The sequence below is a fragment of the Oryza sativa genome, chromosome 12 (assembly GCF_034140825.1).
Source record: "Oryza sativa Japonica Group chromosome 12, ASM3414082v1".
In the NCBI taxonomy this organism is placed as follows: domain Eukaryota; kingdom Viridiplantae; phylum Streptophyta; class Magnoliopsida; order Poales; family Poaceae; genus Oryza; species Oryza sativa.
In genome coordinates, this window is record NC_089046.1 from 309957 (window position 1) to 322849 (window position 12893).

Consider the following 12893-nt stretch of genomic DNA (forward strand, 5'->3'; position numbering starts at 1 on the left):
TGGCATGAGAAGTTTGATAATAAACTTACATCTGCTGGCTTTGTTGTGAACGAAGCTGACAAATGTGTGTACTATCGCTATGGTGGGGGAGAGGGAGTGATCTTGTGTTTATATGTCGATGACATATTGATCTTTGGGACCAGGCTCAATGTGATTGAGGAGGTCAAGGACTTTCTGTCCAAAAGCATTGAAATGAAGGATTTGGGAGTGGGTGGTGTTATTCTTAACATTAAACTACTGAGAGGAGATGAGGGTGGGATTACACTTGTGCAATCTCACTATGTGGACAAGGTCTTGAGTCGCTTTGGTTATAGTGACTGCAAAGCTGCTCCTACTCCTTATGATCCCAGTGTGCTATTAAGGAAAAACCGAAGAATAGCAAGGGATCAATTGAGATACTCTCAGATCATTGGTTCATTGATGTACTTAGCTAGTGCAACGAGGCCTGACATCTCATTTGCTGTGAGCAAGTTGAGCCGGTTTTTTTCAAATCCGGGAGATGATCATTGGCATGCTCTTGAAAGAGTAATACGCTATCTAAAAGGGACAATGAGCTATGAAATTCACTACGCCGGGTACCCAAAAGTGCTGGAGGGCTATAGTGATTCAAATTGGATATCTGATGCTGATGAGATAAAGGCCACAAGTGGGTATGTGTTCACACTTGGAGGGGGCGTTGTTTCCTAGAAGTATTGCAAGTAGACCATCTTAACGAGGTCAACAATAGAAGCAGAACTCACAGCTTTAGATACTGCCACAGTTGAGGCCGAATGGCTTCGTGAGCTCCTGATGGACTTGCCGGTGCTTAAAAAACCAGTTCCAGCAATCCTGATGAACTATGATAATCAAACAGTGATTATTAAAGTGAACAGTTCGAAGGACAACATGAAGTCATCCAGGCATGTTAAAAGAAGACTGAAGTCTGTCAGAAAGCAGAAAAACTCCGGAGTGATAGCATTGGACTATGTCGAGACGGCTAAAAATCTGGCAGATCAGTTTACCAAGGGGCTACCACGTAATGTGATAGACTGTGCATTGAGGGAGATGGGCTTGAGACCCACTTAGAGTTGCACAATAGTGGAAACCTGTCCATTGTGATCGGAGATCCCGTGAATTTGGATGGCGAAACAAACTATTGTGTAGCTGAGAGAAGAGACCCTAAAATGAGCCTATCTTCATGATGCACTTCTCTTCTAATCTGTATGGTAGGATGGTATACACCTTAATGTGATCCGAGTGGTTTTTTATAAAGCAGAGATGTTGGCCTGCAGAACATCTTAAAAGGAACACACCTATATGAGTCCAACTGCTAGTCACAGTCTATGAGATCTGGGTGATCTCTAGATACTCATGAAAAGGCCAGGAGTATGACTTATACGCTCCAAACAGAGGGGATGCAAACGACAGCCCAGTACCAGTTAAGGGTTTGAGTGAAACCTGAATCACACAAGACTGATAATTCAAGGCATAGTCCATTGTTCAGTTGTGATCTGGTGTAGCTCTTTTCTAAGGTGGAAGTTCAACTTAACAGTCTCCATCGAAACACTGGTATAACTAACAGGTTCAGTTTTGAGAACATTTCTTGTGAGCCATGAAATTTGGTGGGAATTGTTGGAATAAATGGGCTAGGCCCAATTTAATTCAATTAAAATCTCAAGAGCCCACAAGTAATGTTAGAGAGAATAATACTGCCTTGAAAATTTAGATGGAAGAACCTCAACTTAAATAGGGTGATATTAGAGATTCCCTGTTGACCGGTTGAGGTGATGGTTGGACTGCCACACGCATGCGCGCATGCCGAGTCGGCCTCGGCCGTGGGCGTAGCGAGGCGAGGCGGCCGACCGAGTCGAGCCTGCCTGCTGCTCTTCCGTTTGTAACAGACGAGAATAAAGTCACCATTAAAAATTCATTGTGTTGTAACCTCCACAACAAATGAGAGATTCATTGTGTTGTAACCTCCACAACAAATGAGAGATTCATTGTGTTGTAACATCCACAACAAATGAGAGATTTATTTGTTGTAACCTTCACAACAAATGAAAGATTCATTATGTGGTAACCTTCACAACAAATGAGATTTATTTTGTGGTAACCTTCACAACAAATGAGATTTATTTGTGTGGTAATGGAGATCTCTCTCTCTCTACATATAATGCAAGGCAGAGGCTCTCAAAGTGTGTGTCTTCCTCCTACTATTGTTCCTTGGTGATACTCTCCTTCTGTTCCTGCGCTGTCTCTCTGTTTCCCCGGTTCTGTTCATCCCGCGCGCACGGGTGATCGGAACGAGCAGGTGCCTCCGAAACTCCGTCCGCTTGAGAACCTGCACGGGTAGGCGGGCGATCAAGTTTTTAGGTAGCGCTTCAAGTGCGACTGCCCTGCATCATCTTCACCAACATGTCGACAACCGGTGACAACAACAACACCGGAGACAAGGAGAAGACAATACTGCCTCAAACTCCAGCGGAGGGCCATTCTCGGGGTATAACGTTTCACTATTACCATTCGTTCTTCGTTTCCTACAACTGTCTGTCGCAATATTATTGCGTTCTCTTATCTATGTTGATGCTTATTCTATATTAAGCATGCTCATGTTGTACACATCTAGCACTGTCACTAGATCTACTCAAATTACAAATGTCATGTTTATTGTCTTAATATTTTGGATTAAAATATGCCGAATTATGACCAAATTTCCAACAGGAAGTCTGTTTTAAGGGGGAAAAAAGGGGCTGGCAGCTTGCACACAACCACCATACAGAATAGACATTCAGTTTGGACCTGAAAGTGAAGATTGCTATCTGGTGTGTTTTTCCTCTCCTCGAGTTTTGCTTTACTAATATCAGACAGTCAGATACTTTTTGTTTTCCTTGATCACAAGATACAATCACAAAATTATGATTCTTGCAGCCTGTATCCATCGTTGTTACATCTAATCGAATCTGATTTTAGTAAGTCGGTTGTTTTTGAGCTCTGCAAGGCGGCTACTCACTAGAACCTGCCCAAGAACATCTGATTCTGAACAAGTGCAGAAATATCGCTGCTGTCAGCGCTCATGCAGCACAGGTTTCTGGCCCCAATATAATAGAAAACAAGGACACCAATGAGGACAGAGGCGAGTGGCACAGTCAGATTGTCGTCCAAGCGTGTGCTGATAGGGAGCGACTCCACAATTGCAGCAGAAAGCGATGTCACGCCAAAGGCAATCACCATGGTCCAGCTCTCCTCGACAAATCCGAAGAGGTGGAAGTAGCACATGTACCTGGCAAATACTCCAGTAGTTTCAGATTAACAGCTACCAAGACTTCAGTAGAAATGTTGCTATTAAATAGCTTGTTGCTTACAGGATTGATGCAAGGAAACCAGCTAAGAACATTGCAATGGATCCAGCGTAAGATTTGTCAGGGTTGTAAGGAAGCTTTATACGGCCTAACTGCCTTCCAGCTATGTCAGCTACACCTGAAAGAAGCAACGCAGAGAATTCGGTTGATGTCTGAAACTTTTCACTTGATGAATGAAAAGAGCAGCCCAAAATCGATAGAAGAGTATCAGCAGAAAATTTCAACTTCAAGCTAAGGCCATACCGTCTCCGGCACACAAGTTGCAAATCACAGCGATTGAAATGGGAGATGTCCTCCAGAAAATAACAGTAGCGAGAGTCATAGCACAAGCGTAGTACAGTGGTCCTTTAAGAAGCTCTCTGGAAACAAAAGGAAAAGGATGGAAACGGTTATTCCATTAGTGAATTAGGTACACGAACAGAACTTTGATGCAACTATGATGCTTTGCAATGAAGAGAAAATCTGTATGTCTAAAAAAAAAGCTCCTTTTTTTTGCAGTATTGTGAGGGAAATGAAATGAGTACCTAGGGTCTCCGTTCCTGGTCATGGAGTTAATGACACCATCATCTTTGACAATACCAAGTCCAATCAAGGTAACCTTTATGATGTTGAATGCAATGACAATGGAAGCAAGAAATGGAGCATAGACATCATCCGCACTGCAATCAGGAAGAGTACGTTGTCAGGAAGGCAGAAACACACTTGGTATGACTATGACTATGACAAAATTAAAGATACTGCTAGTATATTGTTGGTCTGGAACTCGATCGATCTGGTTTACCTGAACAAAGGCCACATGAGGAAGTATACTAAGCCAACAGTAATGTGCACGAGTTTCCTGCAAAGTTTCTGAAGATGGACGGCAAGGAGATACTCCCAGTTAAGAATCAGCAAATACGAAACACAATTTGCTGCAGTATTATATGTGATGTGACTAACACTGGATCTGACACAAACACCTCAATTAGCCAACAAATTAATGGTGTACTTTTGGAAAATTGCCGGCAGCTAATAGGGATCTAAACACACTTGTCATATCATGCTACAGAGAGCTGAAGTGAACAGTAGGTGAAGGAAGAAGAGGTGAGGTGACCTGGTCCAAGAGGGCGCGGTTGCCGACCTCTTCCCAGAAGCGAAGCACGGCGAGCGCGGTGGCTCCGGTGAGCACGGCGGCGCCGGCGTCCCGGAGCACCTGACTCTCCATGGGTGAATCAATGCTTCTCTTACCGCCTTGGCCGCCACAAACTCAATTTCATTTACTTGTAGTTGACCTTCCTTGGATTGTGCAAGATTGGATCCGGACACTGCTGTACTAGTACCGCTAGCTGACGATGATATAATATTCATCACGCTTCTCATATGTTTCTATATTCTTATATTTCACAAAATAAAGTTGAGTTTATTTTTAAGAACTTTGTATGCTTGTCTAATACTACCTTAGCATTTCGTGAGATTATTTTTAAAATTGGTTGAGATATAAAATTGAGAAACATATGAGAAAAAAAAAGAGGAATAGTGTATTTTTAATGATTTGTTAATTTTATATTCCATTAATAAAGTCGAGTTTGTTCATGCAACTTTGTAGAGTTGTTTATTTATATATTACCTACTTGTGTGATTCTTTTAAGACTTCTTGAGAGATTCTATAGAAAATGGACGTCACTAGGTAGTGCATTGTAGTGCTTTAGTTCTAACCGAAGACCACTCTATTCCATATATAATTCTCCTTTAGCTTATGGTGCATGTCTTTTTTTAATCTATTTAATGACTTATATCTTTTAAATCACATATTCCCTCCATCCCATAATATAAGGGATTTTAGAGAGATGTGACACAATCTAGTACAATGCATCTGGACGGAGAGTCTGTCCAGATACATTGTACTATGATGTGTCACATCGCTCAAAAATCACTTATATTATGAAACGGAGGGAGTATTATTTTCAAAATCTATTTGCATCATTGTACTCTACATAAAATATGTGACTAAACAAGATCTATGTTGAATATATTCAAACATTTTATTAATTTAAAAGTAATTTATTTAAATTGCAGAAGTAACTTAGCAATGAACTAGAAGTAACTCTCTATAGCATTAGAAATAATTACATTATGACTGAGTTGAAATAAGAAACTATGTAGAGTAAATTCACAAGTAAAGTGTAGAAAAGATTTTTAAGTAAATGCATTTATGAAAGTAAATTCAATAAAATCTAAAAGTAATTTAAATAAATCATAAAGTAATTTAGCATAAAATGGAAGTAAATTGTTACAATATTAAAAGCAAATTCGTCGTAGAGAGAAAAATATGGTCTATCTAAAAATTAAATTAAAGTCCACAAATTATAGAATTGACTAAAAACAATAATAAAAATAATCAACTTAGAGCATTATGAATGTATAAGAAGTAATTTAATCAAATCGAAAAGTAATTGTTATATATGATAAAAGTAACTTACGTATATAATAAATGTCATTTACAAACATAAATATTTTTTCATCATAATATAATAATGTAAGATCTTGTTGTAATGATTTAATTGTAACGAACATAATGGTGTAATTGGATTATTGTAGATCGGATAAGTAATTTGAGAGAAAATTTTATAAGAAGGGAAAAAAGACATGCATGCATAATAGCAAAGAAGACATGCATGTCTATATAGATGTGTAGTCTTTCTCTGATGTATGTGGTGTCTCCAATTAAGACTAAATAGAGAGGCCTCTCAGTTCAATACAATCTCGGCGCATCGCCACCCTTTTTACTTTCGTTCTATTTCGACGAGTTCTTACTTTCGGGTTGAGCTGCATCGATTCGATCTTCAACTAGAGGTAAGCTTGTCATGGCGGCTTGCGTTCTCGGGGTTAATGCTTCCATCTTTATGACACTTTAATCCTGTTTATGTAATTCGTCGAGTTATCATATACACGTTGCAATCTTTGTTAGTTGCACTATATAATTTTTTATCGGCTGGTTCTTACCATTAGGAAGTGACTGATAGGGTTATGTATTGTTATTAATCTAGATTATATCGTGTATCTACCATCTCTTAGAGGATTTCATCATCTTGCCTAGATCTTATACTTGTCTTTATGCTTAATACTGCATCGGTTGAGTTCGATCTATTAAGTAATATTCATAATTATGATATATGGCTTGCTTTATGATCATCGAAAGAGATAGCATCGGGGTTTCAGCCGATCTTACCTGATTTAGCTACTTTATATCTTATATGCTTGATTGATATGCTAAATCTGCCCTTTATATTAAGATCTTATCGCACTAAAGTATACTAGGCTTCTTGTTTGATATATTCTTCCTATTTTAATATCTTAATATAGAGTAGCATCGGAGTATTAGCCGATACACGCTAGATCTATCTGATCGGCTATGCTATAAACATTTATAACATTTGTGTTAATGTATACTTCGACCTAAGTGATTTATACTATCTCGGCATGGTGACCGGTCTATCCCAATCACTTAGTTTAATTATACATCGTTAGAAGGATTATATGTCGTTAATATCTACAGCCGATCGAATAGATTCAGTCTTATCTTATTTACCTATAACTGCTGATCGATTCCAATATGACATCGGCTCGAAGATAAATGATATGTCATCGGCAACGGCTATCGTTTATGGATTTAACCGCGGTTTTCTCGTCTTTCTTTCTTGTTGATTGCAGGATCAAATCAACTGGCACGCTCACGAACCTAAAAGCAAGATTTTGGACCTGCACTGAAGTTAAGCAGATCTTCCAGGCCAGTGTGTGTTTTTCGCATCAACACAGCGGTGGAGACGAATGGCATCGTTGACCCCTATGCTAGAAGGGCATCGTGCCAGGAATGGAGTTGGGCCCCTTTGCTACTAGGATGTAGTATGCAATCAAAGGACATAAAAATGGAATCCTCTCAGAAAATAGAACATAACAATGATCACGGTTTGTTTGGAGATCTTATAATCGTCAAGAAATCAAATCAGTGGAAGAGGAAAGATTAGATGAAGAGAAACAATGGGGGAAAAAGAACAGCTAGATAGATTAGGACATGGGATTGATTTTTCTGAATTTTATGGATTTTTCATGAATTATGGACCACATTTGAATAGAATTTTGAAAAATCCAACCAAAATCTGCCAAAACTCTTCCATCGGAATTGGGTGTTATCTTTTTAAAAAATATATGGTGGAGTGATCGCTAGAATGGGCACACCCAGTGCAATTTTTCTAGGTCCGCCACTAGGTGGGGTCGATGTCGATCATGGAGGTGGGAGGCACGGCAGTGATGGTGGAAGACGGAGGCCAGTCAGCACGCCGGTGGGCTGCAGCGCACAACGGCAGTGGGGGTGTTCTTAGGGCTGAAGGGTTTGCGGTGGTGCCACAGGCCTAGGTGGCGATGACGGTGATGGCGCTGATGTTGGCAAAGGTGGTGGGTGGCAATGTTGGCTAGTCAGCTTGGCATCGCACTAGGAGCAAAGTTGAGCACAGCGGTGATGGAGGTCCGCGGTGAAGGCGGCGTGGTTGTAACAAGACAACCTATGATAGCAACATGGTGGAGTTTGTGGTCGATGACAACGTTTGTGGCGGCTCTCCGATGAGATAAGCTAAGGCAGCTCAACGGAGGTTGTGGCTCATAGCGATGACAGCGTGGCAGTGACGGTTTCCGGTGAGATAATTAAGCTTCGGCGGCTTGACGGAGTTGAGGTTCTGCAACAAGGACGGTGGGGCAGTGTGATGGTTTGCATGGGATGTGACCATGGTGTAGTGATGCAGACTTTTGGCGAGATAAGCTACGATAACTCTATAGATGTGGTATCCTACTATGATGACATGGCGGTGATGGTTGCGTTGACACTGAGGGAGCATACACTAGGCGGCATGAGGCTAGTGCTTGATATTGACAAGGCTGCAGGGAGGGCTAGTTCTGCCCCTGTCTTTGCTCACGGCGGATGGAGAAGCTTGAATTGGCAGCGAGAGGGCATGGAGGCGGAAGGGAGGATTAGTTCCACATCCTCCGAAGTTTGCAATGACGAGGGAAAACTTGGAGCTAGTCTCCTAGTCATTTTCATTTCGTTTTTTTTCTTTGTATCTCAATTTTAAGATGTTGAGTGTATGCACTCGTGTAACTTTTGCCTGTGTATATCCAATTATGGAATGGATATAAAGGCCGGATTTCTATACATTATTTAAAAAGTTATCGAATATCAATCTTTCAATAAAAAAAGGGAAATACAAATACTCAACCAAGAGGTTCAAAAGAATCGGCAGAAAATAGCTAAGGAATATTCATCCTAGGCCTTACGGCTGTAACTGCTTAGCACATCCACAAAATTTTCTGATGGCATTGTCGATTCCACACAACCCCAGAAAATGCTCAATTAGCAATCTCAGGGTGATACCCGGTGTTTTAGTTCAATCAAGACATCTCCCCTACAAAAATGGGGGAGGAAATAGTTCAGCATTGGCAATGATTTCACGCTGACATATGCTCCAGGTCCAGGAAATTTATAGAGTGGCTTCGCAATATTTTACATATATAAGTTTACATACTTTTTTTACACTTTGCATTAATTCTAAGAGTTGACATCAACCATAATGATAAAAATTAGCAAACCTGCCTAACAAGCAGAAAGTTGGATATAGGAACAAACAGCATTAACTATAGCTGTGTCTTCACCTGGAAGCAACATGGTAAACCATTTCAACGTTTTTCAATGAATAGAACTAAAGGAAAGAACTGGTCATGCACCGAACAAAACCAGAAGCTGCTACGGTTGAACTGAAATTGTTAGTCCTAGCCCTTGTTTAGTTCCCAACTTTTTTTCAAACTTTCAACTTTTCCATCACATCAAAATTTTCCTACACACATAAACTTTCAATTTTAGTCAAACTTTCAATTTTGGTGTGGAACTAAACACACCCCTAGATAGGCGGTGCATAAAACTATCAGAGATAATTTATGAGTTGCATGGAGATCGAAGTCAGAGATCTACAGTGAAAAACACAAACAGTCAATCCATCATGAACCAATACACTGTCAAATAGTTAATTTCAGATGCACATACTTGGACCAGATATTCCTATATATAGATCTCAAATCTCAATATATAGCATGTTCTGTCAAAAAAAAAAGAAAAAGAAAAAGAAAAAAATCATTGTCAAACATGATATAGAGTGTTTAATAAGGTGACTTATAGGCATGCTGTTGAGTAGAACTAAACCAAAATAAAATAGCATATAGTAGGGGGAGCTATAGATCTGCATTACTCTCTAAAATCTGTATACCAATAATTGAAATTGCATATATACCTCACTAAACAAACACCAACTCCTTAGGGAAATTAACATAAACCACAATTATTAATGAATCAGTAGATAGATCAACCGGGATCAGCTATATTAATCAAAAGATACGAAAGATAATGTGCAACAGAAATACAATAAATTTATGTTTATCTTCCTCTAGATACATGCGTAAAAGGACAAGTACCACAAAATATCACCACAGTGTAGTCATATGGTGAGATGAAGAGTACTTGTCCCTGTTGCATGAGTTTTCTTCTTTCCTAATTTGATTTATCATCCACAATGACATATGATCTAGCTAGTGATATCTGATATATCACCAGGGACCAGACCAGTACAGCACAGCAATATAGTAGTGGTAGGACTCTGATGATGCATCTTTCAACAGGGGAGACATGATCAGAACAAAGAAAGAGAGAGCCCAGTAGCACAACTCTCTGCTTCTTGATCACCACCAATAGCAATAGTAGTATGATCATGATCTTCCTCATGTTTCCTCCAGCTGATCAATTCTCTCTTCCTCTTCTCGCCCCGCGGACAGATATCGAGTGAGAGATCGAGATTAAGAGGACCTCCTTGATGGTTACTACCCTCATTGTAGATCATCTCTTTCAGCACTACTGGTCTTTGATGGTTCATGGTATGATCATCTGGAGATGAAGAAGAGCCTTGGACAAAATCTGGATGGTTGCTGCTGGTATTAGCTCTAGCTTCAGCTGGTGGTGGTGGGTAATAGGGTTTTGATCCAACAAGCAGGTGATGGCCTGCACGGAGCCAGTATGATCCATGGCATCTCCATGGGGACCATGCATTGGCAACCCTATATATGTAAATATATATAGTCCATTATTAGTGATCGATCGGCGTCAATAATTAGTCAGAAGAACAAGTTAAGTGTATATGACTTTAGGAGAGGACCCATCGGCAGATTTCAATTATGCATACAAGAGTGTGCTGCATGCCAGACAAATAACTAACTAAAGTTGTCTGAGAAATTTAATGGATTTTGTTTGCAAGCTAGCTAGAGTTGCATGCATGCATGGATCTAACAACTACCTGGACTGCAAGATGGTACCGGAGCCAGCAGTGATGTGGCGATGATGAAGAGCTGCAGGCAAGGAAAGATGGCCAAGGTTGTACGCTTGTCCCCCGTCACCACCACCTTGCATTTGCAGATGATGATACTGCTGTTCATCTGAAGATCTCCATGAGCCACCACCTATCACTGTATGCACAAAATCAATCAACATGTTCATCTGAAGATCTCCAACACTGCATCTTACACAAAAAAAAATTAAAATCTGTTCATGAAGAATTAATTGGTCATGTCTGGCACATACCCTGGCCAGACTCATCGATCTTCTTGCTTCTATACATCTGAAAATCGAACATATGGAAGAAAAGGCAACATGGATTAATTTTAGGAAATTAAGAGGAAATACTACTACTGACCTAAATTAATTAATAAGAGCATAAGAAACGAAACAAGTTTGTTAGGTATAATATACCTGGAGATGGCTCTTGACATGGCCTATGCTAAGCCCTCTAACATTCATCAACTGAAGAACGAGCTTAGGAGTTGCACCTATAGGAATAATTACATACAAAGATGAATAGTGAAATTAACAACAGGAGCAGATTGAAATGAGATCGATGAGTAAATAATAAAATTAGTAATCGATCAATATATAGATACACACATATGCGCATGTTTAGGGAGGAATAATTAATATCAGACTGAACCGGACCGAACATGATGAAGCTTAATTAGCTATGGCAAATAGATAGGTCGGATTGCTTACGATCTTGGCCGCCGAGCCTGTCGACGGCGCGGACGAAGGAGAGATGGAGCTCCGGCGTCCAGCGGAGGCGAGGGTTCTTGGAGCGGATGTAGGGGCGCACCGACGACGACGACGACGTGCGCCGCTGGCTCTCCCCGGATTCCTCCTCCTCCGTAGTACTGCTCGTCGAGCTCCCATCGTTGTTGGCCGCCGCCGTCTTACTCTCGGAGCCCTCCTCCTTGCCTGCACTAGTTTTTTCCATGACACAAGCTAGGAAATTATAGGAAGGATCACCGGCCGGCCAGCAGCCAGCTCTGATCGATCTATGGCAGCTTGACGATATGATGATGAAGAGAGCTCTAGTCTCGTTGCTGCTGCTGCATGATATCGCCGCCGGCCACTGCACTGATATGATGTCAAAAGAGGCTATAGGAGAAGCCAAAAGCTGAAGCTGGAGCTGAGGTCACCATTCAATTCTATCTATCTACCTAGCTACACCCATATATATGTCCAGATGCATATATATTGCTGCCTTTTTGGAAGGGATTGAGCTAAGCATGCATGCTCATATACAAGTAACTACCAATCTACTCCAGTAGTAATTAAGGTAGCTAGCTAGGTAATTAAAGGCAGCAGGTGGATTCATGCATGAGGAGAAGTAGGTAAATATATAATTAAGATCCAGGGACAGACAATCTTCCAAGAAGTAGCTACTCCAGTTTGGAATTGGTTGGAACTTACTCGATCCAAAGTCTTTGATAGGTTTCTCTGAGTCTTACTTGTAGAATTTTCATCGATTTCTAACTTGTTAATTTCCTTTTTGTCTCTTAGCTAGTATAGTAAGAGCAGTGGACTAAAAGGACCCAGTGTGAAAATGAGAGATGGAGAAAAGAGTCCAAGAGACAAAATTCAGATGAAGTATGAAGAGTTCCGGGTCTTTGACTAGCTCCTTGCACTACATGCCATTTTGTCTCTGTGCTTGTCTATGTGAACGCACGAGTTTTTAGTAATACTTCTATGTAGGAGGATGTACGTGTCAATTGTCCTCCCGTCCTGATATACTCACGTAATTTATTTTGTCTACACATTGTACCAATTTTTATTTTTAAAAAATTATTACTCCTAAAATATAACATTTTTTAGAAGGTGACACATGCATTAAGAAGGACTAGAAAAACTTATTTGCCTTCTCCAGATAGTTGAGGTATATGCTCGGATTATAATAGAGCAAGAGGATATTAGCATAATATAATAGTTAAGTAGCAAAAGTTACTTTTTACATATCCTAGGTTGCTACATCAACAACAAAATTTGAACTATCAAACTTATTATTATTTTAGGACGGAGGGTGTAGCATGTAAAGTATATATGTGTGCTTGTTTCAATTCTAATATTATTAACATACCAATGGGTATTACTCCAGGACACCTCATCAGTATCGGTTCGTAAGGATCATCTATATATCT

The 12893-nt window shown here is 40.2% G+C and overlaps 2 protein-coding genes across 2 annotated transcripts; both read right to left on the reverse strand.

Annotated features, from left to right (window-relative positions):
• Positions 1 to 2785: 2785 nt before the first annotated feature.
• On the reverse strand, positions 2786 to 4571 carry LOC4351259 (probable phytol kinase 2, chloroplastic). Its single transcript, XM_015763325.2, has 6 exons — positions 4432 to 4571; positions 4120 to 4187; positions 3863 to 3997; positions 3582 to 3697; positions 3342 to 3456; positions 2786 to 3259 (listed from the first exon to the last, which is right to left on the reverse strand). Exons 1-6 carry the CDS (start codon positions 4540 to 4542, stop codon positions 2989 to 2991), a joined length of 816 nt encoding a protein of 271 aa, XP_015618811.1. The 5' UTR covers positions 4543 to 4571; the 3' UTR covers positions 2786 to 2988.
• Positions 4572 to 9716: 5145 nt separating this feature from the next.
• LOC4351260 (probable transcription factor RL9) lies at positions 9717 to 12522 on the reverse strand. The gene is made up of 5 exons (XM_015764853.3): positions 11449 to 12522; positions 11155 to 11231; positions 10987 to 11023; positions 10703 to 10871; positions 9717 to 10466 (listed from the first exon to the last, which is right to left on the reverse strand). The coding sequence occupies exons 1-5, from the start codon at positions 11687 to 11689 to the stop codon at positions 10046 to 10048; spliced, it is 945 nt and encodes a 314-aa protein (XP_015620339.1). The 5' UTR covers positions 11690 to 12522; the 3' UTR covers positions 9717 to 10045.
• Positions 12523 to 12893: the final 371 nt, after the last annotated feature.

Bases quoted from the DNA above. Each gene is read 5' to 3' on its own strand.
- LOC4351259 (XM_015763325.2), bottom strand. From the start codon at position 4,542: ATGGAGAGTCAGGTGCTCCGGGACGCCGGCGCCGCCGTGCTCACCGGA. The intron at 4,188-4,431 runs GTCACCTCACCT...GTCCATCTTCAG, and splicing joins ACCGCGCCCTCTTGGACCAG to AAACTTTGCAGGAAACTCGT. The intron at 3,457-3,581 runs GTATGGCCTTAG...TGCTTCTTTCAG, and splicing joins CAACTTGTGTGCCGGAGACG to GTGTAGCTGACATAGCTGGA.
- LOC4351260 (XM_015764853.3), bottom strand. From the start codon at position 11,689: ATGGAAAAAACTAGTGCAGGCAAGGAGGAGGGCTCCGAGAGTAAGACG. The intron at 11,232-11,448 runs GTAAGCAATCCG...TTATTCCTATAG, and splicing joins CAGGCTCGGCGGCCAAGATC to GTGCAACTCCTAAGCTCGTT. The intron at 10,872-10,986 runs GTATGTGCCAGA...TTGTGCATACAG, and splicing joins GATCGATGAGTCTGGCCAGG to TGATAGGTGGTGGCTCATGG.